At 43.5% G+C, this 25,873-nt stretch overlaps 3 protein-coding genes and 1 non-coding gene across 4 annotated transcripts; 1 reads left to right on the top strand and 3 right to left on the bottom strand.

Annotated features, from left to right (window-relative positions):
- Positions 1–8,751: 8,751 nt before the first annotated feature.
- On the bottom strand, positions 8,752–8,837 carry LOC142573485 (small nucleolar RNA snR60/Z15/Z230/Z193/J17). The gene has a single exon (XR_012826339.1). It is a non-coding gene; the product is annotated as a small nucleolar RNA snR60/Z15/Z230/Z193/J17 (small nucleolar RNA).
- A 4,595-nt stretch (positions 8,838–13,432) lies between these two features.
- LOC142572734 (ASNSD1 upstream open reading frame protein-like) lies at positions 13,433–16,321 on the bottom strand. The gene is made up of 4 exons (XM_075682052.1): positions 16,095–16,321; positions 13,901–13,954; positions 13,762–13,837; positions 13,433–13,685 (listed from the first exon to the last, which is right to left on the bottom strand). Exons 1-4 carry the CDS (start codon positions 16,137–16,139, stop codon positions 13,624–13,626), a joined length of 237 nt encoding a protein of 78 aa, XP_075538167.1. The 5' UTR covers positions 16,140–16,321; the 3' UTR covers positions 13,433–13,623.
- Positions 14,017–16,101, bottom strand: LOC142572732 (CXXC-type zinc finger protein 1-like). The gene has a single exon (XM_075682049.1). The coding sequence runs from the start codon at positions 15,978–15,980 to the stop codon at positions 14,133–14,135; it is 1,848 nt and encodes a 615-aa protein (XP_075538164.1). The 5' UTR covers positions 15,981–16,101; the 3' UTR covers positions 14,017–14,132.
- Positions 16,322–16,366: 45 nt separating the features above from the next.
- LOC142572733 (transmembrane protein 177) lies at positions 16,367–24,045 on the top strand. Its single transcript, XM_075682050.1, has 4 exons — positions 16,367–16,501; positions 17,616–17,781; positions 20,750–20,801; positions 23,193–24,045. Exons 2-4 carry the CDS (start codon positions 17,636–17,638, stop codon positions 23,952–23,954), a joined length of 960 nt encoding a protein of 319 aa, XP_075538165.1. The 5' UTR covers positions 16,367–16,501; positions 17,616–17,635; the 3' UTR covers positions 23,955–24,045.
- The last annotated feature ends 1,828 nt before the right edge of the window (positions 24,046–25,873 follow it).

Here is a 25,873-nt window from a genome sequence, read left to right as displayed (position 1 = left end):
AAGGAAGGTCATCACAAATGAGCAAATTATGTGTCGGCGGTTGCGTACACGTATTACAAAGTATTTCTAAAGCGACAACCTTCAACATCTGTTCCAGACGATGTACGAACGAACATTACACGAGGCTTCCTTTTGATCCAACCGCCTTCTTGAGTGGGCTCCCTGCCGCGCTATAGCACACGAGGAATACAGAACTGCCGGACAAACGGCACAAAAAGGCCGCACAGCGGCAGTACATTGTAAGCCCCGCGGGAGAGAGGTGTCACAAAAGAGAAAGACCGCTGACTTTCAGCATGATGATAGCGGTTTTTAGGCCTTTGTTTGAGTTTTTCTATAGTGAGCCAGCATGAAAGAAACGAGCCTTACGTTCTGACGGTGCTTTTGGCGCAGGCTTGGCGCAATTTTCCTCTAAACTGCTCCGTTGGAGCAAGATGGCACCGATGTGAGGACTGCTTTTGGAGCAATTTGTCGCAGCTGTTCGACCACTGCGCCCCAGTGCACGAAAATACAGACACTGGAACTTGCTGCCATATTCCGTTTTTAGCGTAGCATACGCCAGAAGAGAACAAAAGAAAGAAAAGGAAGAAAAGCTACGAAACTACGAAGCAATATAGGCAATATAGCAATCATATCAATCTATCGTGCTGTATAATTTAGATCATTTGATTTCCTGTTTGTATTACCGTATTTTCGCGATTCTAAGCACCCCCCCTCAATTTTCGCGAAAAAAATTGGGGAAAAAGTTTGCATGCGAATCTAAGCACCCCCCTATTTGTTAGGAAGCGCGCGTAGCCAAGGCCGACAAGCGCGCTTGCTCACTCTTGTCATCGAGCCGGAGCCGTCGGAGTCCCGAGGTGGCACGGCGTCCGCGGCGCGAGTACGCCATACAGCCGGACTGTACGGCGAAAGCTACAGAAAACGTACCCATCAACCATCGCAAAGTGTATTTCGGACGCTTGGAAGCGGGTCCAAGTGGATGTTGGAGTCAAATCATTTAAGAACTGCTCGATCACAAACCACTTCGACGGAACGGAAGACGACCTGTTATGGGATACCGAGAGCGGCGGTTCAAGCGGTGCGACGAACTCGAGTGGCAGTGATAGTAACTGAGCATCCGACACAAGCGGTGGGTTCACTGTGTGCACCGATTTTTCTTTTGAATGTTTGCAAAATAAAATGTTATTTCTCGCACCTGTCTCACCGTGATGTCGCAGCGAAAAGAGAGAGGGGGGGGGGGGGGTCATCCTAGATTTTTCGAATGTAAGCACCCCTTCCCCTCACTTTGGGCATCGCGATCGTGAAAAAAAGGGGGTGCTTAGAATCGAGTAAAAACGGTATATGTAGTAGCCATGATCCTCTTTATTTGCGGTGCTGAAGAAAAAAAAGGAACACAAGTGAAATTCTTCTTTTCTAACTATTTGTAAACGTTAGGGCCAACTGTAACTCGGTTTTCAACCATTCAGGATGTCGAAAAAAGTCACCAGTTTATAGCATGAACCATGCAGGTGTTGTCACTGCATTCTAAACGAACAATGTCGAAAAAAAAATCACGACCTTGGTTGGATATGTTCAGGAATGAACATATTGAAACGCACCTAGAAGGCTCTGAGCTACTCGTTTGTTCTAATACGGCAGTCAGTGCTACTCAACCACAAGGGACAATGTTTATGATCGACCAAAATAAAATGAACCTCCTGCATCGGGGTAAAAAAATCAGTGCCCTTCACTTCTGCCGCGGGTCGCCCCGGTATTGCACTATCTTCGGGATTGGCCCACGTATGGGGAGTGTTTAACGTCTGCTTCACTTCTGCCTCGGGTCTGCCCAATATTGTATTATCTTCGGGATCGGCTCACGTATAGAGAGTGCTTAACGCCTGCTTCACCTACGCTGCGGGTCGGCCCGGTATTTCACTATCTTCGAGATCGGCCCACGTATGGGAAGTGTTTAACGCCTGCTTCACTTCTGCCGCGGGTCTGCCCGATATTGTATTATCTTCGGGATCGGCTCAAGTATGGAGAATGCTTAACGCGTGCTTCACCTCCACCGAGGGTCGGCCCGGCATTGCACTATTTGTTCAAGAGTGCAAACTGCACTGTGTTGGAACATCCTGCACTATGCTAGGATCATTAGAAAGTATGAAGTCAATTTCATTTCTTGTTTCACCATTAGGGCTTCTCCAGGTCCCCTTTCTGTTCCTACGCTACCTAAAAAAGGTTTTCATTATCCGAAGCTTATTCCTTTCTGCGAATTCTACCAGCATCTTTCTAGCATTCCTAGAATCGACGCCGTAGTTGCCAATTGCTTGTTCACCAGCCTGCTTTTTCCCCACTTTTGCGTTGAAGTCGCCCATTTCTACAGTATACTGAGTTTGCGCTTTTCTCATTGCTAAGTCAACATCTTCATAAAACTGATCTACTTCCTCATCATCGTGACTGGATGTTGGAGCGTAGACTCGCACTACCTTTAATCTATACCTGTTATTAAGTTTGATTACGACTGCTACCCTCTCATTAATGCTATAGAATTCGTCAATGTTGCCTGTTATGTCCTTATGGATTAGGAATCTTACCCCGTATTGCTTATCTAGGAGACCTCTATAGACCTTTTCATCGGGCGAGAAGGAAAGGGGGCGCGGCGAGCCTTTCCTGCTCTCTGGCTTGTGCAATACGGCGCGGCGCTGCTGGAAAGTATTGCTGTCGCGTGCTGCGGAACGATTTCGAGATGTTTTAGATCGTACTTTGCAAAATTTACGCAATGTCCGTTCATATAAGGTCCTCAGGGAAGCCTTTCGTTGCATCGGTAACTACAGTACGCGGAAATATATCTTGGGGTGCGAACATGTGACGCGCATTAGTGTTCCTGTATATGATCCCTGCGGGAGCATATACAGGGACACTAACGCGCATTAGTAGCCGCGGTGTTGTGAACTACTTTACATATATCGGTTTTAATTCAGCGAAGAGAACCGGCGTCTCTGTGTTGTCAGCATTAAAATGGTAAATCTGCTCACTATCTGATCGCTTGGCGTATACTGACTGAAACATAAGAGCACATGCTCGTGTACGGCCAACCTAAGGCAAGCACGAAACATCTAAGCGGCAGACGCTATTATTATTTGTGATGCACCAGCATTGTTCTCACGCATTTCGTCTAGTAGCTTTGAAATCACTATATGTATACGCTAGCCTCCTGCATGAAGCCGATCGCGCTGCTCAACACAGCGATCACTGCGGTTGGTGAACCAGCATGTTACATATATAAGCTATGTGCTTCGGCATTGCCTTTTTGCCCTCTAAAGCCATAATATCCGAGAGGGATCGCATAAAAAGAATGCGATGGCTATTTTTGAGGCAAAAATTTCCTAATACGTGCGAGTGCGCCGTACAGAACGGAACGAACACAACCGAAAAAAAAATCGGTTATTATGCTGTTTCTCGAAAAAGAGAAAACGGGCTAACGCCGCACAACGTTTATGGATTTATAAACGTTGATGCCGCATACTTGGACCAAGTGCTATATAGAACAAATATATCGTTAATCCAGCACCTACCACTGCTTAGGATGCTCGCGCAGTTCGTAAACGGTCGCTTTGCTGGATAAGTATAGTTCACACTGTAAGGCACGCTGTTATTACGAACCAAAACTTTTATTTATGGGTGGAAACCTCATCCACCGAACCAAGCAGTCACGCAATGTTATCTGCAGCTAAGAGTTTGAATGCTTCTCCAAGTATAACAGCAGAGCTCCCTAGCGTATATAGTAGAACGGTACCCACGCTGTTACGATCGTTGCGTATGTTTCATTGTTCCTAAACCGCAGCTTAGAACTAGAGGATAATACTGAAATAAGGTCACATTAGCGAATGGAACCTCCAGAAATACACAATTGATCTCCGAGGCTGATTTCAAACATGCGCGCACACATCGCGCTGCGTGCTTCGTCCGCCTCAACGCCTACAGAGAGTCCGGCCTACCTTAGTCCGGCCATACCGAACCGACTTAAACCACTTCAGTACGTCACGTCACACTGAACCGACCGCGCGAGAACAAACACCACAAACCAGTGCCGAGCGCATACCTGCCATGCAAGACGGAGCGCTCGCCGAAGCCAGCTTGCTCACAGATGGCGCCCACGAAATAACGGTGTATAGAAGAGGCCATGTCCGTTATTCAGCAATGTGCAAGCCTCATCAGTTCTATTACATATTATATATCGCAAACAATGCCTGATAGTCCTGCAAAGCTAGCATCACTCGAGAGGGTTCGGGTGTAGGCGGCTTATCCGAACCCCCGATTCTTTGCACAATCTGCTGCAATACAAGCCTGACCGATACCTAGGTCAGGTGCTCCGGAGCTACCGAGGGCCATTGGGTCCTTTGGGGGGAGTGGCCGAATGCGGCACCAGGAAGGCGAATTCTTGTTCTGGTGAGGGATTGCCTTGTTGAGGCTTAGTAGGCCTTCCTAATTTGGTTGTACCTCGACTAGTATAGCCCCACTCGCTCTCGGCATCTTTTGCACAAGCCTGCAGATGCGAGCATTTCACCATTTGTTTAACGTAGACTTGTAGGCAGTACACGGCGCGTGGATGTGGTGACGCACCGGTTCTACACGAGCAGCCTGCAACTAAAGGTCTCCTCGATTTGGCTGCACTTTCTGCACTAGTTCAGGGAGTGCAGCACTCTAGCACTCGATTTGCCAGTGCAGCTAGCGCCACCTGCACTTCGGCACTCGATTTGACGTCGTGCTGCACGAGTTCATGTACACTTCGGCACTAGATTCTCCGCAAGTTCTTTTCTCGTGCACGTAGTGCAAGGCTTTTGATAGCAGACGACACATGCGCCTCCGTGGCCATGCGGTGTTGGTAGAAGGCATCGACGGCGCCTGTTATTAGTAACGCAGCACGCCAGTTTTCTTCAGGATGTGTACGCAGCATCTTGTTAAGGGCGCTTTCCGGGTTCAGCTACTGCTAAGTGCACTGAAGGCCGGGATTTTCCCTCAGGTCAGTCGTTTGTATTAATTTTCACGAGCTTACCGCTACCTCGACGTTAAAAACCACATCGGTCAGTCGTTTGAAACGTTGTGCCATATACGATTCAGAAATGTGTGGAAACCGCGCTCGGTCATGCTTTCTGAATAATGATGCCGAAGTTGAATTTCTAGGTACTAATACAGAAATGCTTTCCACAGGACCAAAAATGCCATTGCGCACACGTTTAAGCTCGCGGCATACACCAACAAAAGAAAAGCCACAGTCGCAGCAGACGAAGGCCTGTACGTTCTTGCACTTTTTGTCCTCGATTTGACCGCTGCACTAAGAGCGCTAGTGTCGCGCTACACTTACACTTGAAGAACTGGCGCTGCACTGGCGCGACACTTTTCTGAACTAGTGCAAAAAGTGCAGCCAAATCGAGACCTTAAGAGGGTCCATCAAACGATTCACTATTTCCAAAACCCGAGCCAACTACGCTGCAAAATGCTTTTAAGAGGTCCCCGACAGCCTATGGAGCTGATGTCATGCTGTGTGGGAGGATTTTGTGGAAGTGTTCGGCCACGTTTGCAATAATGAAGACAGTACAGTTGCAACATTGCTACATATTTTATTGAACAATGCATAGATGAGCACGATGTCCGGGATCATCCTTACCTGCACATAAAAAGAAAGTGCACATGAATGATATATATAAGAAATACAGTTTTGATGACTTAAGAAAAAGTTCAGCAAGAGTTACTGCAATCACAGGCTTCAGCTGTCCCTATCTCTAGATGTCATCATTTCAAAAAAAGTTTAGACATACTGAAGGTGAACATACCTTTCCTAAATGCAGCATCTCCAGGAGGCACCTGGAAATTAAGTAGTAATGTCAAAGGAAAATAAAACCAGTAAAGCCAAAAATATGCACCACAAATTGGATCAGAAAAAACATTTCTCCACATTGCTCTCTCAGTGTAGCAAATACTCAAGCAACATCATGTGAACACCACAAGACAAAAATTACCCTTAAAGGGACACATTTGTCGAATTAGTAATTTACACAGCTATTGTGGTCACTGACAAGCTTGGCAGGCTAGTACACAATAGATGGGAGGCAATGTCAAACTGTTCCTGCAACAGCTAGCCATGACACCAGACATAACAGTGGACCTAACAGTTGTTCTAAAGGAACCACTCAACCCAGAAAGTTTGTCACTTGAGCCCACTGTACTGGTTCTAGCACGGTATTCAATAATTTAAACTGGCTTTTATCTTGAATAAATTTTCCACCAAATGGAATACATTTTAAAGAAATGTATGCATTGCAATTTCAAGTGTCCCTTTAATTTGAAACAGTGCAGAAAGGAGGGCAGTCCCCATCTTTTGCACCACTCCAACTGAAACGCTAAATGAATCACTGCAAACCTCCATACTATAAACTTACCGATGAATGTGACAGGACTCTACTGCTTCCACATCAACCTAAAATGAAAAAGTAAATCTGAATAACAAAGTAAAGGGCAAGCCAATTAAGCAAGGCTAAGGGCCTCTCAGAGATCTTGGTGAAGGTCCTCATAAACATAAGTATTGGAGGGTAATCATCAGTGAAAGCCAAGACGAAATTGCACTGTGCGAAAGCACTCACCCAGACTTGCAGAGCCTCCGGGTTTGAGATGTGCACCTGCAATAAATGACATGACCACAATGTCAACTGGATTCCCATTAATTCTGAACACAGCAAACGCCAAATGGACAATGTTGGAGTAGCCTGTGCAAGTAGCTAATGGCAGGGAGAAAATTTTGTAACAGGCAAAATTGCTATTTCAAGCAACTGCTTCCCCTTTCATACAGTCGACAGATAATTTGAAATCCACGAATAAGTTTGAACTATCGAATCTCAAAAACGAATGTATATAAAAAGATCCATCTTATTCACATTTTAATGGGCCCCTCGCCAGGTATGGCCATTGTGAGCCGAGAAGCGCAGACTTACAATGCGTTAGCAAAGAGGATTGCATCGCTACGCACCGCAGCAAGGTCTGAAGCTTCAATCTGAGCGCAGTTTTCATTTTCCTTCAAGGTGACCACGCTGCAAGCCAGACGGTCACGTGTCCCTGCAATATGTAGTTGTGTCTGCAGTGCGACGTCGCTCATGGCAACGAGAGACTTCGAGAATTATACACAAATAACAGATGGTGCCTTGTGAAATCTGTTGCTTGAATTGGAAGTTTAGCAAAATGATAAAAACGCAAATGGAATGCTTGTTCTTTGCTTTACTTTGCATTGAAGCAAGAATGTACTTCCGCTTCCTCTGCTTGTTTCCACAATCGCAGGAACCGAAACTGCCATTTTCTACCACGTTCCAGCATGTGATCATGCTCTGCGATCCGCTTGTTCTGCCTTGGTATTCGTGTAGCACTGAATTATACCGCTAGCCATGTGTCCCTCTGCACAGTGCACAAAATCATTCTCTGTGCGAAACAATAAAACTATGCGCTTGAAGCCGCCAATGAAAGTGTACATCGCCAAAAAATAAAATAAAATAAAATAAAAAGTGGAGGGGCCCTGGACGTGCGATGCAAACCTTGAGGTCCCACATGGGAGAATGCGGGGAAGGAATTTTGCTCCCAGAAGCTAGACGAGTGGAGTGAGAGTCTCTATGCAGTGGAACCCACCTGCTGAAATTATGGGTTCACGGCACTGAAATATTTCGATCTCTTCTATCAATAAGCCAACTTGAAGAAAAGTTTTTGCAGCAGGACGCTCCCTAGAGGACACGTAACTTGCAGTGCATAACCAAAATTTGCTATGGGGCCCTTTAAGGAAGCACTGCAGACACAGCAGGTAGCTACATGTCTGGCTAAATATTTTTGTGCACATTGCAGCAACCAAATAAACACATGCTACGCACATTTACAGTAAGAACTAGGTTGGAGTAGGGCACAAGATTGGCAATGGAAGATTTACATACTGAACAGCTACATAATTTTTTTTTTTTTTTTGAAGTCTGAAAGCCGAGTGAAGGGATACAGTATGACGGACTAGAAATGTTTAGCTAAGATTTTATTGCAAGCCAGTGATGTCAGTCTCTCACAATTGAATCTTCCACATGCATAACCTATCTGGATAAACAATGTGCTCACAGGATTTTGCACTCGTAATGAATGAATTGGACCCATTCTAGCTTACTACCCAATATAACTGGGAATGAAATATAGATTCTGCTTTGAATGAATGAAATTCTTCGCATGTTTGTGACAAGCACCCATATTTTGTTAGAAGATATTAGCAAAAATAGAGGCAATGTCAAACATCTTAATAGATGGGACCTCTGCCTATGCTAGTTTAAATGGCCAGCATGACCAGTAGGAACCAAGACTCATCATTAACCCTATCACAATTGCTTTGTTTCATCCATCGTGAAAAACTTACCATCAATCAGTGTGGCACAGGATGAAGTCCATTCCGAACATCTGCAAAGATGACTGGTATCAGTTAATGCAATAAGCATACAGAAAGAACGTTAGGGCACAGGATCAGCACAACATTTTCCACATTAAATTCAGCAGTAGCAAATAAGTCATCACAAATGGATAGCATACTAAAGAAAGCATATGCCCTTACTAGTTGCAACTTGACAGCACCAGAAGCTCCGAGTTTGTTTCTTTTATAAGCCTCCAAGACTGCATGCTATTGGCAGAAGTTCAAAAATACTGAAATAAAGAAAGTTGCGAGAATGTAATACACAAATACAGTGAACGATTTAAACAGCCGAAAGATGTTGCACTCAGATAGGAGCGAAAAACCAAATGCATTGAGTGTCGTCAGAGGCATCTGCTGAACTATGTTTTCATCACATTTAGATTGAGACACATACAAAGATATATCACAAACCTGTTGACACAACTGTAGCATTGCAATGGGGAAAATTCCCTCCTTGCTTGCAGTACTGTAGAAGCCCTTGATACTCCTTGAAACAATGCGGGAAGAAAAATGAAAGAAACATGAGACAGGGCAATGCAAGTGAGGAATAAACCTAGGCACGTTTATAATGTCAGACACTGATTTTCCACATGACTACTCGGTGAGAGAGTTCAATAAGTTTCCATCATAATACTAAGTTTCTTTAATGCTGCTTTATTTGCTCTCATATTTCACAAGATCTGCATCTGTACCACAGTTTCAATGCACTATACAGCCGTTTACTGCGAGAGTAAATAATCTTCGTAGCACCTCGCTTATTCAATGACGATGAGCACACGACTTTTCGGACGAAGAAACTGGGCAACGGTGGTATGTTTGTTAGTGAAAAGTACGGACAAAAAAATTTCTTGACTCTTATTCACTGGTTATACTGGCGCAAAGGCTTGTAAAATTTGAGAACAAAGCAGCGGTACGCACAAAATCTAGGCCTGAACAGCTGTACAAAATGGAATCCGATCTAGACGAGAAACAAACTTGCATTAACTTACATTATTCAGCCAGAATAGCGACGCCGCAGCAGCCACGATGAGTAGGCCTGAAATGGAGGGGGTTCAGCTGAAAAACCGTCTAGCGAGGTCAGACAAAGGAAGCTACAAGACTACTCAGAAGAAAATAACGCGTGTCTATCAAAGCATTCAGTGAGATTCCCACGTTAGTGTCATCACGGAATCAATCATTCAAGCTTACAGAGGGTGACAATAACTTACCACGGCGTGCACCAAGCCAGGCCTTTCGTTACTGGTCGGCTCGGACATGACTGGAAAAAAAAAATGCGGAAATTAAGAATCTTCTCAGAGCAAAACAGCATCCGTGTATCGTCAAAGAACCATCAGTTAGAGCTAATACATTCCACATCACTGTCATTCAGGAATGGCATACTTGTTCATCACATTTCCCGCCAACCCCTATCCCCATGTGGCGCACACCAGCGTCTTCCACGGTACCTAAATCCATTGCAATCGGTCAAAATGGCTCCTCGATCTGCTATTCTAATGACATGTATTTGTTCAATGTCCTTTCTACAGCAATCTCATGAAGCAATTGTACTTTGCATTACAACGATTAACAACAGTTCCGAGTTTTCCAGATCGAGGAACACGGCAACTGCCCTCAAAGTTTTGGCAGCGATTTTTTATGTTACAGCTGCAAATTTGCCAACAAGCGATTGCTAGTCGCCACTACAGGACTTCATACCACGGCAGCAACTCAAAAGTAAGCGCCGTTGCCTCAACAGTATAAGCAGAGTACACTTACCTTCCTAGGTCGGCCAAAAATCCACGCACCGGCGCGAGAACAGCAAATGGAGGCCGAAAGCCACAGCGCAAGCCATTTTATAAACACGCATAGCCGGATTGACTTGGATTAGCTTCGACACGTTGATTGCTTGTCAAGAAAATATTCTAAAATTTTCTCACCTGCGCGTTTATTTCATAAAGTTTATTTTTTCTACATTAGAATTGATTTTAAAAAGTAAAACACCTTTTTTATGCATTTGTCACAAGTGCACTTACCGCATGCATTGCGTTTCAATTTTGAAAAAAGTGCAATTTATTCGATGGAAACGGGTGGGACTGTAAAATCTAACGAGATCCTGGGTGAGAGAGAGGTGTCGGTGAACCTAAAGTGCACAAGAGGAAGCTTTTATTTCATTCCTCCATTGACAATTCGGTACAGCCGACGTTACACTCAGCAGGGGGCCACTATGGCACTCGTAGTAATCCTAGTACGTGGTAGCTATTGATAGTAGGCAGTTGCAGAGTCTTTTGGGTACTAATTGCTGCATGGCAAGAAGTACAAGCAGAATTATAATTACTGGAAAAAGCAACTCGTTACTTGCAACTTACTTCCCAGTTGGAAGTCATTTGTTCCTAGACAACCTCAAACTCGAACATTATCTAAATGCCACACTTAATTGCCCTCAAATTACTAGCTATTATATAGTTCACAGTGGTTAATAACTGCTGTTGCATTCTTTTTTAGCCATCACTAAGTAGAATTGAACATTTCCGTAAAACATTTGCATTTAAAATAGTCTTTTTTAAGTAATATACTTTTTCCTTATGAATGCATCACTGCATGCATTGTGTTTCAGCTTTGAAAAGTTGGGTGAATGCATCTTTTTATGCAGGAGGCTGAACCTGCCCACATTGCTTATAGTAGATCTCGCCTACTAAAAAGGCTAGAAAGATACGGCGTGGTCAGCGGCCTTCCGATTTCACGTTCAAACAATTTTTGTGTAGTGGTATATTAGCTAATTAAGTAACATTAGACAGTTTTAGTTTAGCGTCCGCAACTATAGCGTACGCTATACGCTATAATATAGCGTACGCTAAGCAGCGCACGTTTTCTACAATTTTAGTTGGCCGGCGATATCTTCGGATCTCAGAGGCCATATGCCGTCGTTGCGGCTATTTCGCGCCTTTAGCGACAGGTGGCGCTGACATCTCGAACGTTTCTTTCGTTAGGCTTCGACTCGTTCGAAACGAGAAGCGATCTCGAAAACACCACGAGGTTATCCATAATACTCTGTCGTCGAAGCGGCCTGAGACTAAGCGAAAGCCGTTTACACAGTCATTTTCTACGAACGAAGTGCATTTTACAAAAGCAACGCCAAATTCAATTCGAAGTGGGCAGCCGGGACCGCCGCCATGTTTCCCGCAAGCTCCGCAAACCCCGCAAAAACGCTAACGCTAACTCGTTTGCGTTGCGTACGCCCGCTATACCCGCTATTTCGTTTAGCGTTCAGCGCATGCGCAGTGACGACCCGCTATTTTTTAGCGTACGCAATGGAATAGCGTACGCTATACTAAAACTGTCTATTGTAGTATTTTATCTGTATCCACAGGTTGGGAAATGTCAGGCATGAACATAAGAAGATAATCGCAGCGTAGTAGTGATTTGAGAAGCATGACACATGGTGTCCTAGTAAAGAACTATAGCCAGTAACATGGTACTGCATCTCGTACGTTTCTAGTAAAAGTTCACATTTAAACTCTCTCATAACATATGCCGCATGAATTGTTTCGGCAAGCTTACATGATGGAGGACGCAGCCAAAGGGCTGTCAGGCCACAGACACGGCTCACTTGTTGCAATCCCGCAAACAGCCTTACAAAAATGAGAGACCACCAAAAAAAGTAGTTTAGTTTAAGGTGTAGTACTAATTATTTACTTAAGAAAGTAATTGCAAGTTACTGACAAAAACTAATTTTACAGTAACTTTTACAGTAACAATTCCTCTACAAGGGCTAGGTGTGTTGGTAGTTGCACTCATTGTTTCCTGCCATTTCTGAACACCAGTTAAGCACTCAAATTTCAGTTTGAGTGCTTAACTGTAACAAATATTTGTATAGTACTTGTAACAAATACAAAACGAGAATCAATATTTTTCGTTAGAACATGTTGCTGGTAGAGCTAATGCATCAAAAAGACAAGTAAGTAACGTAAGAGAGGATAGGGCAGCTGCTAAATAAGAGTGGCCTGTACACATGCCTCTGGACATTGAGGCATGTGTAATACAAATCTGTTAATTGTGACTGCAATTGTTTGGCAGTAGTGGCTCAGCACTGTTCAATTAGCCCAATCACAGCTTCTCCCACCTCACTTCAACGGTGACAATAGAGCCTTATTCTGTACGCTCTTTGACACTGCTCAGCTGTTCTCTTTCGTTAGAGAACGCAAGATGCATGTACTTGGAATGCTTTTATATGAAGTGCCTTTTACGTTTGCAAGTAGCCATCTGTCATTTTCTTTACAATGATTTTGTTTCACTGCATGGCAGTGCCTGGTCTATGGCGATATTTATGTTCAATGTTGTCGCTTGAAGGTTAGCGGTGAGAATTTAGAGATTCAGTAATTAATTACAAACTCTGCTTCACATATGCTCTATGAACAAGTCAGCTAAACAATATTTAAATTGTTCACTTTGCTGTTACATTGACAAGATTATGATACAAAGCTACATGTGTCAAGCGCATGCACAATGCGACAAATCTTGTATGAACAAGATACGGTTCAATCTTGGAAATTTGATACAATACATTGTGCATCTTTGAATGTTAACTGCAACACCTTTTCACTTTACTTCGACACATGGGAGGTTTCCCACCTATGTTAAACACAGATTCAGTGGTGGTATAGTACACTACTAATACTGGATACTATATACTTCTGCCCATGACGACATTTGGTAGCCAAACCACAACACAAGGGCCAAAGTCATCCACACTGCCTTTCACAACGATCCATACTTTGAGCTTATGCAGCATTACACACAACTGTAATTCATGACATGAAATGTTGACTGACCAAATTAAAAAAAAAAAAAAGGATTCCCTTTGAGGCCAGTTGGTACAGCTTCTAACAGTAGCCACTTAAAGCCCTGCACTTCTGCATCAGCAGGTTCTGTTGTATGTCAAAGAAGCACACTTGTTAGTGGCATGCTTTGCTATTGTAAAATAGGGTTCATAGAGGCAGACTTGTTTAAAATTTTACTTGCATTTGCCACCAATAAGGTGTGACAGCACCTCTTCTTTTGCTAGGTCACATGCTTGCATTGCACACATTGTTAATGACAAGTTGATGACAGAACACTTCTTAAATTAATAATAGCGTCTTGTTACTTTTTATAGGCAGAACATGTCAACAAGTCTAAAAGTCAAAGACGTGTCAATCTGTGGTGGTCTTGGATGGTTCACTATTCTGGCGGGCTTGCAATGCATCCAAGTTTCCTGTAAAAATGAGGAAGCTATATTAGCACGATATTCCTTCCTTGGCAGTGGATGTTATCCTTAAGAGACACTCAACTCTTTGTATCTTGTTCAACATCTGCCCGTGTGGACTTGAAGAAAATGTTGCTGTTTGGCTGCTGCTTGTAGACGCACTGCAAGAATATCAGAACCTCATCTATAGCAGAGTTCTCACTCGAACACCATTTCTGACTTACAGCATTTCTCTTGAGGCAGTTAATTTCATGCTCCAAGACTTTCAGTTCTTGTATCTGAAATGAAGATACGGCTAAGCTCGTAAATTATAGCACACAATGACTTAAAGGGACGCATGTCAGTGAAACTGTGGTGTATTTTCATGCAAAAAGAGACTAAGCCACAAGAAATAAATGAATATGTACAGGATCTTTGTTTTGGGAGGCAAGGGAGAGTCAATCTGTTTTCGTGACATCAAGCCTGGATTGGTGCTGGCATTTCATAAAGTGCATCATGTGATAATGTTTGATGCAACATCAGTCCCAGAACACCACCTCGACTTGTCATTGACATACATGTGTTGCGTTCTTGCTCGTACAGCTCATCCAGTTTCAACCACTGCCGCACGATCTCCATGTCGATCTCAGCCCGACGAAACTTGTCCCAGCAGTAATGTTTCGAACACTTCTTTTTTGGCACATTGCAGAATTCACCACTGTGTTCAAACACATTTGTCGCTATTGGAAAGCCACACACTTCATCGTCGCTCACTTTCGGCTCTTTTGAATGCTCTGGGCAGAGGATTCGGAGTCGTTTGCAGTAGGTCTTCTGGTGTGGGTTGTAAAAGTCGCAGAACACGTTGTCACCTTCAATGCGAGTCTTGTACACAGATCCGTACGAGCTCTGACTCTCATACTTGTTGAAGCACTTTTCCATGTGGCGCATCGCCACACGGGCACTTACTTCGTGCCCACAAGTGACGCAGTATGTGCTCAGTTCACTTTCCTCATAGTCATCTGCTGCTTCCTCGTCTTCAGCCAAAGGTGTCTGCTTTGCTTTCTCAATGACCTTTTCCAGTTCTGCTCGCTTAGCTTCCAGCTGCTGAAGAGTGCTTCGAGCATCCATTTGCTGCTTGCGGATCTGCTCTAACTGGCGGCGGTTCAACTCGTCTGCGTGGCACACACTTGACTGCCACTGTTGAATACGGTGTGGCAGCACCTCGTAGATGCGGTTCGTGGCCAGCTTCAGGCCGCAGTCGTCGCTGCAGTACTTAGAGCCTGGTCGCACAGCCGCGGTGCAGCCAGGCCCATAGCACTGCCTCGGTACGTCGTCGTCCTTGCGACTTTTCTCTTTCTCGCCGCGGTGTTCCCGTTTGTGTTCCTCCTTTCGGGCACGTTTAGACTCCGCCTTCGAGTCGCCCCCCTTTGTCGGACTCCGCTTGTGACGAGGCTTCTTCGCGGAACGCTTGACAAGCTCTGGTTCGTAGTCATCGTCCACGTAGTCATTCGGCAGGTCAGAGCCGTCGTTACCCACATCCAGGTCTAGCTCGTAATCGTCGTCGTGCCCCGCCTTTGGCCGCTTCGGAGACGATACCGGTTTCTTGCCCAGTATCAGACCGAAGTTGAGGCACTGTCGCTTGCGACATTTCTGCCTTATCTTGTTCGGCCCACCGAACTTCCTCATGTCCTTGCAGAAATCGCAGCGTCCACAGTCTTCGGTCATGTAACATGCTGTGCATTCGCCACATTGTCGCGTGGACTTCCGACGCTTATTTTTCTTGGAACGATGCGACTTGTCTTTATGCCTCGTAGGAGAGTACGCTTCGTCGTCTCTGGAATCTCTAGAATCTCTAGACTTGCTTCGACTCTTGTGCTCTTCGTGCGAGGAATGAGACTTCTCCTTGCGCTCCTTGAACTTTATTTCAAGCGTCGGATCCCTGTCGCGGCATATGAGGCAAAAAAACTTCAATATGTTTTTGGCGTACGATTCTGTTATGCTGATGCAATCGCCGTGGTACCACTCATTGCAGTTGTCGCAACCGATCATAAATCTAGTGGTGTCGCTTGTACGGCAGATGCAGTAGACAATTTCTTCCTCCTCCGAGCGATCGGAGCCTTGGTCATCAACGCAGCTGTCTGTCTCGCTATCCGAGCGAACAGCTGCCTTTGCCGGTGCTTTGGCTTCCTTCGGAGGTAGAGTCTTGCAATAGCTATGCATTTCTTGGCCATAGTGAAGCGTTGTTTCGACATCCCCACCTCCACTGTAGTCGGTCCCATCACTGCTCATCCCTTGGTAAATAGTTTCGGTCTTAACGCTACACATTTTCACAAAGCAAGTCCGAGCACGCTATTACGTCGCAAAATAAGATGTGTATGAGCTGTCAGCCTTCTGTTCCTTCTAAAAGAGGTTTCAAGAAGGCAAAACGCAAATGCTTACGCGTCTTTCTCGTGACTTCGCTGCTGCGGCGTCGTTCTCCGCCATTTTGACGAGCAAGCTACCGGATGCGGAAGTTGCAGAAGTCTTTTGCTCTTTTCTGTGACTTTCTGCAGCGCCTGAGCCTTCTGTTATGCTTTCTGCCTATGCTTTTCTTGATTTTCTGCATGATTTTCTGCTTTTCAGGGTCTTCTGGCTTGACTTAGCTTCTAACGACGTGAAACCGAAAGCCAAAGTGCAGTCGAGTAATAGAGCCCAGTCACAGTATTCTTCCATCGTGAGCCCAATAGAGCCAAGTCAGATCAAGTTCACTTAGGGCCATGTGTGGGACGCGTTATAGTTCGTTATTTTAAGAACTTTAAAGTGGTCCCACAAAGCATTATATTTCAGAGTTCCTTTGTTCATACGAAGTAAGTGCATATGTGTAATATCCTTACTTCCTTGTAAGCACGTGGTGTGCGATGTGTCCCGCGCGCATCCGTCGGTTGTTGTGAGCAACACTTGGAGAAAATCCTTACTGTATCACTTGCCTAGCAGACGATGTTTCTTTCAAGATGTTCCGCATTGTTGATATTATACTGTGCATTGCCAGCTTATAAAAGAGTGAAACAACAGGTCTAGAACAAGTACACCAAGATTTGTTGGAACAACTGAAATATTCAATCCGAATACGAGCAAAGTATAAATTGCAAATATGGGCTGTATCTATTGCCAGTTTCGCCTAAGTCACGAAAGGGTCTAAATGTATACAGATTTATTATTAAAAAGTACTAAACCAGGTTTGACAGCCAAGGACGTACTGTGTATTTTCTATAAATTTGAGCGCAAATGAACGGGGCGCGGAATTTTAGAGACAGTGCTATTAAACTGACGCTTTTGTTTCATGTAACTACACATCGTCGAAAACGTAATTTAGAAGTACAATCCGTGAATAGTTATGATCACTTTTAAACCCGTAAGGATGAACTCTCAAAGTGTCTCAGTTCTTATCTGTCAGTTGAGGGGCTATGGGCCTGTGAATAATATACATTGACGAAGTAATATTTTATCTACGATCAGTAATTTTGGTCGTGTTTTGCCTGATTGCACGTCACAAAGCGCCATTTTGTTGTCGATTGTTTTCGACTTCTGCTGAAATATGCCCATACCCCTGACAGCGGTAAACATTTTGCGCATTGAGTACAAATCACATTCGGCACATGTTATCTATTTGCTATGTTATCTTTGTTTACTGCTGCATAATTACCCTGTTCTCAACTTACATTTTATATCTACTGTGAGGCTTTTTTACTTACTGTATACCTTCTCCGGATCTCTTTTGTATTTTTTGTTTGTTTGTTTGCTGGCACAGTTGATTTCAATCCCTGAACGAGTTCCCACACCCTTTTGTAATGCCTTCAGGCCCTTAAGGTGACGTAAATGAAACGAATGAATGTAGTAGTGTTACTTTCTTTTAGATTGTGTGGCCAGCATAGTTATCGAAGCTAGCATTAATTGAAGCTTTTCCTGCTCCCATGCTTACAGGTCCATGCACTTTTGGAGTCATGGCTTCACGTTGGATGCTTAGCGAGAGGGGCAGACAAGCAGCTGGCATTGCTGGTCTCACGGGTGGCTTAATAGGGGCATTGGTTGGCCTGCTTCCTCACACTCACCTGCTTGAACAGTATAAACGTATAGTTCAAGCATATAAGTAAGTGCCCATGCATTACAGTGATATACTTGGTGGTATAAGTCTAGTTATGAACTGCTACAGTGTGCTCACAGTGAGAATAATGTTGTCACATACGGCTAGAAGATGAAACGGCACAATCATCTGTGAGCAATATCCCAAAGATTGGGCACTTGGAGGGCACAGTAAAATAATTAACAAAAGAAAAAGAATTTGTGAGAAATAAGCATTGTTGTGCCAGCATAAGTATGAAAGACGCTGGTAAGCATTGGTCTAGCATCAATGCACAACTTAAGATCACTGTTGGTAGAGTGTTAAATGTACCCTGACCTCGCAATTATCAACCACCGAAATGACAAATATTCTGTTCAGTGCATCACAAGTGATAAAAAGAACAAATGGGATGGCTATAATCTTGGTTTGACATGTATAAAAAGAAATATTGATAATAAAAATCAAAACATATATTATGGTTCCTTGCTAGCTATGGCATTCTCTGTTCTGAAGATGAGGTCACGGGTTGTATTCCTGATCACAGCAGTGACATCCCAATGTGGGCTGAATGCGAAAGCACTCTTGTACTTTGATCTATGTGCATGTTTAAACGACCCTAGGTGGTTTAAATCAATCCAGAGCCTCGCATTATGCTGTCTCTCATGGTTCACTACTGTGCAGCTACTGTGAATCTCTCACAGCTTAATTCTTTTTAATGAGATGTGGTGGTACTTATAAGGTTGTTGTCACAAAGGTTTCCTTTCTTTTCTTAAATGAGGGCCACTTAGTGCAAATGGGAAATATGACTAAATAAGGAGAAAAGAACAACTTAAGTTGTAGATAGGGTTGTGTACAGAAATTGCAGCTTCACCAAGCGCCTAACAACAACAAATCAACAGACAAAAACAGGTTAGATAGATGTTACCTGCACAAAACCTGCCTGATCAGCTGTTGTCATGACAGGTAGTGCTGTTTATTTATTTGAAAATACTTTATGGGGCCCGTTCAGTGGCATTAAGGAAGGCATCACAGAAACAAAATCAAACTATTGAAAAGCGTTTAAGGACAATTTCAGGGAAAACAGTATAAATGTAAGCAACATTTGAAAATTACTTGTACAGCTAGCAAACAAAACAGTAAAAGGTGCACAAGGTGAATGATCACAAAACAATGTTAGGTAAAACCCTAATTGCTAAATATAGCATCCTTCCACCTTTCATGCTAAGCCCTTCCATGTTAAACTGATGTTTCTTTTTTTTCATTGGCGAGTTGTTGCACCCTAATCACAAAGTGATATTGAAGTACAACCATGGAATAGGTACGATCAACTGCATTAAAATCTGCACAAATGAGCCCTTGTAGTTTTGCCACAGCCCTTGTCAGGTTGCTTGAGCGACAGGCCACTCAAGTACAGAGGCGCTTGTTTTTCTCTTAAAATCGTAGAAAAACTCTTTTGCGCTTATCACTGCTCTATTCTTCCTAAAATCTTGCAGCAAGATAGCATTTTATGGTCCAGACCATTCATTGGAACACTCGGTACATTTGCTTGCTTGGTTTTCATGAAAAAAGATGCAGAGGTGCCCTTGTTTACAGGGAACTAGTTGCTGCTAAGAGAGCCAGCATGAAGTTGTATTGTTGCCTGTTGGTAGATGTGGAAAGGAGTCATTCCGGTAGGGTACCCGCATGTTCCAGAATTCAGATTTTGTTCATTTTTTTATTTATTTTTTTTCTGGAAAAGGCACTTTTTTGAAAAGCTTATGCCATCTAGTAGTACCACATTCACATTAAAATGTAAAACGACTGCCACTCATGTGTGGCATTCTGTACACAAAAGTAAATTCCTGTACGAGTGAGACTCGTCATTGGCATGGAAAGTGTTAAAGGATTACTGAAATGAAATTTTGACTTGCCAATGTCATGCCTTAAATGAAGCCCCAAACTCTCCAAATGTCTGGATGTGCAGTAGCAAAAGGCATTAGTACATCCGTGTACAAATAATGTAAATTTGATATTCGATTCACTAATTTAATACCATTTTTCTCTGATATTTGTATTCAGTTTGATTAGGAAATTTCGCTATTCAAACACTCCTGTATACTACGTACTTTCCTTTGATTGTACATGGAAAATTCTATAAGAGGGTTTAGTACTATGGAGCAAGTCCTCAACGCTAGGGTTTGCACATGCACATGTTTACAAATGCATGCAGTCTGTCAGGAGCTCTTATACTGCACATAGAGTTTGTACATGAGCTGCAGTGTCACGAAAGAGGACTAGTGGTAGATCACAAACCAAATTGCACACTTGGTAGTGCATGTGGAGTGTGGAGAGTGCATGTATTTTGGAGGCAGTAGAAAATATATGCTCAGGTAGAGATAGATGATTCCATGTAGTAAAGGTAAACTCAGGGTTGCTTGTTCTGATGTATAATCACCTGGAAGAATGTTCACTGCACAGTAGCAGGCAGACATGAAGTCAAATGTTGTATAAAACAACGACGACTGCGACATGAGCCTCACCAGAAAAGTCTCCCTTGTCCCTGAAATGTCATTAACATTCTAGTAGAGACCACTTCCTGTGGTCACATACAGTATGTAGTGATCACATACAAATACTAAGACATGGAGCAAATAGTTACTCTGATGACGTTGAATTGAACCATCTTGTGCTTATCAGTAGATGGGATTAGACTAGCAGATTTTTTGGCACTTTTATTGTTGTGCTGGTTCTACAGTTGCTCAACTTGTAGAGGGTTATCTGCAGTTGGAAGAAACACCTCATTAGCAGCCTAGTGTAGCAACATAAATTTGGAATTAAGCCCTGCAAATATAAAAATCTTCGTTATGAACTATGTTATCCACTTTTTTTTTTTCTTTTTTAGCTGTTGAGTAGAAGGAATGTTGAAGATATACAGTGCAGAATATTGCTCAAGAGATGACTCTGGCTCTTTTGTCGAAAGCACTGCAAACTCACAAACATTGTATTTTTTGAACAGGGAAGGCCGACCTATGGATTTAGATCCTGTTGTGCAGAAAAGAGCAGAAGAGGTAAGATTGCTTAGTTCACACCTTCTTTCTTTCTTTCTTTTTTTAGTGCGAGTGAACTTCAAGTTTTGTTGCAGCAACCTTGAATGTGCAGTTATTCAGAGAACCTTTCCAACTTATGAGGCACTTGTGGAAAAACATGTCGAGGGATGCAGTGAATACACAGCAGTGACAACACTGCTCAAAGTCTAAAGCGAAAAACCAAGTACCTAGAGGTATTGATTGGAGGCTGTTTAGGTTTTATCATGATTATATAAAAGTGATGAACTTTAGCTATTCTTATACCTTTTTTATTATGCTTTCGCCTGTGCCTGCTTCTCGTTGTGGGTGCAACATTATATTTGATTGTGTTGAGGAAAAAAAAGAACCTGCTGTGCAAGAGCACCCTTGGGTGTGTTGCTGTTACCCACAAGTGCATGTAACAAATAATGCAAATTTATTTTCAGTATCCCTCTTTTAAAAAAAGAAGTACGGCAATAATGAGGACTCAGGCAAAAAAGCCTGTAGAAGGGCTTGGCAGGGCCTGTGCCCTTTTCAGACACACCAGACGCAAAACAGCAGATGTCTGTAGTGCTCGATAGTGGTTGATAGCAGTTGACGTAGTAGTTGTTAGCCCCATGTTGTCATGCTTGCAGTGCATGTGTACAAGTTACGCCAGCGTGACGATGCCTACAGGTCTTGCTATTTTGCTATAATGCGGGGCATCCATGTGTGTAGTGGATAGGTTAGCCCATACTGCTATTTTCGCCAACAAACTAGTATTAGGGTTATTTTTTACTGTATTTTGGTGCTCGTGGTATGAGGCAAAAGTATGGTTGTTTGGGTTGCGAGTAATGAACCTGCAAGGAAGAAGAGACTTTTGAGTGTGCAGTCCAGCGACAAATGTTATGGCACCGTTTGAACCCTTTTCTCAAGTTCTGTACCAACCTCCTACCATTTTGTTGCATAGTTTAAGCATATTTTTCATGAACTGAAATTTAAAATAATCAAAGAATAAAGAAATACACTGCTGCTGTCACTGTCTTGCATGCCGCGTCGGGGGCTGGTTGAGAGTGTGTATATACATGGCAGGAGCGCACTAGAGAGGTAAGCCTACCCGAGAAACTTGTTTGGACCTTTCCATTGCACCTCCAGAATTTAAGCTCCTTAGGTGTAGTCATGATAGCCTCTTGAGAGCTGCAATTATCCGGGACATCCCGCAAAAGCATTGCAAAAACAGCAATGCTTACCTTTGTCAAGAGGGGAAGTAGGTAGAATGGTAGAGAGGAGGTTGGGAGAGCAGACAGAGAATGGGGTAGAAACAACTGAGTCGTGAAACGAGTGAATATGAGCCTTGCTACTCTTCAGTCACAGCTCGCTACATGAGGGGAGGACGGGGGAGAGAAAAGGCGAAGTAAGAAGGCAAGGAAACACCACCACTAGACGTCTCAGTGAGTTGCGGACAAACTGGATAAATTTAATTTCAAGGTACAGTATGGTACATTTCTGCTAGTTCTGAAAAATGGGCACCATGCCAATTTGTCGAGTGGACAACTGACACTGGATGGGCAGATGGGAAGCCACATTAAAGCACGGTAGCATCTAGGTGACAGTACAGAAGCGGCTGCACATCAAATCAACACTTCTGTGCCTGCCGTTGTATCTTTGCTGCTCTGGAGTTGCTCAAGGTCGGAGGTTTGATCTCAACTGCGGCAGCCACATTTTGACAGCGACGAAATACAAAAAAATGCTCATGTGCTTAGATTTCGGTGTACCATAAACAATCCCGGGAATGAAAATTAATCCGGAGTCCGCCACTGCGATTGTAGTTTTAGCAAGTTTTTACACCTCCATACAGTGGTTTTTACAGCTCCATAGTTCAATTAAAGTTGAATACTTCTGCCACAATGCGATGTGCCGTGTGAGGCAATGAGAATGTTAAGCTTCTTAGAAGTGAGGAGCAATGGTGCACAACAACGCCTCAAGCAAACATATGTCGCTGTGTGCTCGGTGTACCATGTAGAACAGCAGCAGTGGTGCACGCAAGGTAACGTTTAACATCAGCTCACCACTCTCTTATTGTACACAACACTGAAGATATTAAATATTTGCCCTCTACATCACTGCTAACTATTGTCAATCAATGCAAACAGCATAAAGCTTCACTTGCATCGATTCCCATAGTACATGGCATCCACATAATTCGGAGGAAGAGGCAAAGAAAGCTTCACTTTAAGAAGGACTGCTCCCAAATGTGTTGGCACTCACTCAACTGTCAATTCTGATTATGAATAGCCATTGTAAAGGCAGTGGTGGTGTAGCAAAACTGGATGTATAGGTCTCTCCTTTTTTGTCAACGTGTTTGATTTCTATCTTATAATTGCATGAAATGGCTTTTGTGGGATATCTACACAGGTCCTGCAGTTGGTTGATCTAGGCGAAAAGGAAAAGAAGTCTGTGCGATTTTTTCCCGTGCCAATTTTGGACACCTTCTTCGCCGGCAGCACAACGGGTTCTCACGGCACAATCATCGGCCTGCCCCTTACTTTCAGCTACACAAGAAAGGAAGACGTGCAGACAAAGAGCCTGCTCGTTCACGGTTACAAAGAGGCAGACTGGGAGACTAAGGAAGGGGAGGCACTCAAAAAATCACTTGTGCTCAGCGAGAAGGCGCAGAGATTTGTCATCGCCCGGGACATTTACTGGGCAGACACATACTACGTCCAGTTACAGACAGCGGCACTTTCGTTTTCTGCCTTCAACTGTTACATTATGGGTCGGCTAGCCAATGACAAGTTCCATTTGCTGGTCCGTGCACCTCGTGCTCTGCGAGTGGGCCTGTACGGCATAATAGTGGCACTGAATGCGACTGTGTACATTTGCTTCAAGGATGCCATGAGCCAGTTATGGGACAGAAGAGCAGACAGGGAGGCAGCTGCCCTGGGAAGAGATTACGTGGAGGGCGGAATCGAGTATTATGAGAAACTTCTTCAGAGGAACAGGGCGTTGAGGGAATTGCTGGGGGACGAGGGACGGAAGTGCTACACTTCAAAAGGAAATATCAACAGGATACTTCGAACTGACCATATCCCAATCACACACAGATTAGATGGGTTAAAAAATCGGCTACAGGTGGATAGTAAAGAGGCGGATAGTATGAGCGAGTTCAGTGCCTGATGTTTTGCTGAGCTGAAAATGGAAAACGTAGACTGACTTGTGTTGTAGAGTTACTGCTGAGCGAATAAAAGAAAGTGCAAAAAACTGTGCGTCTGACCGAATTTTATTACAGTTCAAAAGATGTTCAAGGAGTGCACCAGTAGCGTTATGTGCTCAATTAAGTACACTGTGTAATCCTGCGTTTCAATACTTAAGTTGCAGTCAATGTGTCTGTCTGTGGGTCTTCAGTGGCAGTTGATATGGCAGTTGATATGCATCCTCAACAACAAATTCTAGCGATTTAGAAAGAAAAAAAAAAGAATTTGATGAACGAGATCTCAAGATAGCTTGTTTGGATGGAATATTTTGCTGTAAATGAGCAGATTTCTTTTCTTTAATTTTTTTTTTCTACACTTCGCAGCTTGTTTGAGCTGTTTTACAGAGCTATCTGCTTGTTGGGCTGGATTCATATGAGTCCACCCTGAATGCATTTTTAAAGTATCTGGCTTAAAATCTAGAGCAGTTGAAGATGGCTCTAATGATCCCGTGAGCCACATGAAGATAATTACTGTTATGCATGCGAGGCATGTTCATGAAAGACTGAAAGGGCTTTGATTTTTCTGAACGATGTGCTGTCATGTTGCATTGGAGAACAAATGAACAGAACACTATTGAAGTACATCCCATACCTTGTTTGCTTGGCTTGCGATGTCCTAGACATGAATAACCAGTTGATGTACATTTATTACGTATGAGCTACCATGTTGAGACATTAGACGCACCTGATGTGCATTTGAATAGACGTAGAAGCATGGTACAATGAGACACCACCTGATCAAACATCACTTGAACAAACTATTCAGATCAGCATACCATTGCAATGACCCTGTTGTGATAGCGTTTTGCCACACCAATAGCAACCCTACATATAAATAACTAAACCATATTTGTCACAAAGCAGGTTATCGCAAACTGTTAGACACAACGAAGTAATGGTACTTCCCATCGAATTTTCAGTAAACATCGATGCATTTAATATTTCATTTTAAGAAAGCAAAACTTGCCTTAAGTACATACAACAAACTTCTTTAGTTATGAAGATTCGCTATCATTTCGCACTGATTGGGAGGAAATTTGATGGTGATCGACACTGTTTGCAACTTGTATGTATCAGGAGTTCAAAACTCCCGCGGCGGGTTGGCTACCTGGCATCAGACCAAACTGGTCATGCCGACAGCATTGGCAGAGTGTATCCAATGCTGCCGGTCCTTGCAGTCTCCTGCCCTCTGGTGCACACACCATGCTGCGCCTTGGCCAAAGGAGTGAATAGCTTGCGGAGTGAAGGTATACATGGCTGTACGTGCTGCACCTTCTGACCGTTGCCTTTATAACCTGTGACAAATGTGCACTCAAGGAATCGTATATCATAATGACCCATTTATTTCCCATTGTTTTCAGCCTTCATCATTCGCTCTGTCAAAGCCAAGCTTCAGTTATAGCTGGGATTGGGTACTCAGCAAGACTAATGATAGGAATGGAAAAATGAAATGGGTTTTTACAAATGACAACCACTGCTCACGTTTTTGTTGATTTGTTTGACTTGTAAGCAATAAGTTGACATGCCGGTGGAGTGCTGCCAGCAGTGGCATAGCAGCAGTGGCATTTCAGAGTGGGCAGAGGGGGTCCGCCGACAACTACCACTCCTTTCCCTCCTTCATTCTCTCTGAACTCAAAGAGACCATGACAATTTGTTCATCTTATCAGAAGAATAACTGGCAACATGACCAGATGCATCCAGATGTCTTACTTCAAAGCAGTAAATGAAGTAGACTTGACATAAAAAGCATTTATTTAGCTGAACTTAATAGAAAACTGTTTTCAAGTGGTACTCTTGCTTAGTTTCATCCAGCCCGTGATGGATGTTTGGCGCTTCTCGACGA

The sequence above is a fragment of the Dermacentor variabilis genome, chromosome 2 (assembly GCF_050947875.1).
Source record: "Dermacentor variabilis isolate Ectoservices chromosome 2, ASM5094787v1, whole genome shotgun sequence".
Lineage (NCBI taxonomy): Eukaryota > Metazoa > Arthropoda > Arachnida > Ixodida > Ixodidae > Dermacentor > Dermacentor variabilis.
Note: the sequence above shows the minus strand (reverse complement) of the source record. Positions and strands in the feature narration are given on the sequence as shown.

What these genes read in the sequence shown, in the direction of transcription:
- LOC142572732 (XM_075682049.1), bottom strand. Translation starts at nt 15,980, where the DNA reads ATGTGTAGCGTTAAGACCGAAACTATTTACCAAGGGATGAGCAGTGAT.
- LOC142572734 (XM_075682052.1), bottom strand. Translation starts at nt 16,139, where the DNA reads ATGGCGGAGAACGACGCCGCAGCAGCGAAGTCACGAGAAAGACGC. An exon ending in CGAAGTCACGAGAAAGACGC is followed by an intron (nt 13,955 to 16,094) that starts GTAAGCATTTGC and finishes TCTTCATTTCAG; the next exon opens with ATACAAGAACTGAAAGTCTT. An exon ending in ACTGCCTCAAGAGAAATGCT is followed by an intron (nt 13,838 to 13,900) that starts GTAAGTCAGAAA and finishes ATATTCTTGCAG; the next exon opens with TGCGTCTACAAGCAGCAGCC.
- LOC142572733 (XM_075682050.1), top strand. Translation starts at nt 17,636, where the DNA reads ATGGCTTCACGTTGGATGCTTAGCGAGAGGGGCAGACAAGCAGCTGGC. An exon ending in CGTATAGTTCAAGCATATAA is followed by an intron (nt 17,782 to 20,749) that starts GTAAGTGCCCAT and finishes TTTTTTGAACAG; the next exon opens with GGAAGGCCGACCTATGGATT. An exon ending in TGCAGAAAAGAGCAGAAGAG is followed by an intron (nt 20,802 to 23,192) that starts GTAAGATTGCTT and finishes ATATCTACACAG; the next exon opens with GTCCTGCAGTTGGTTGATCT.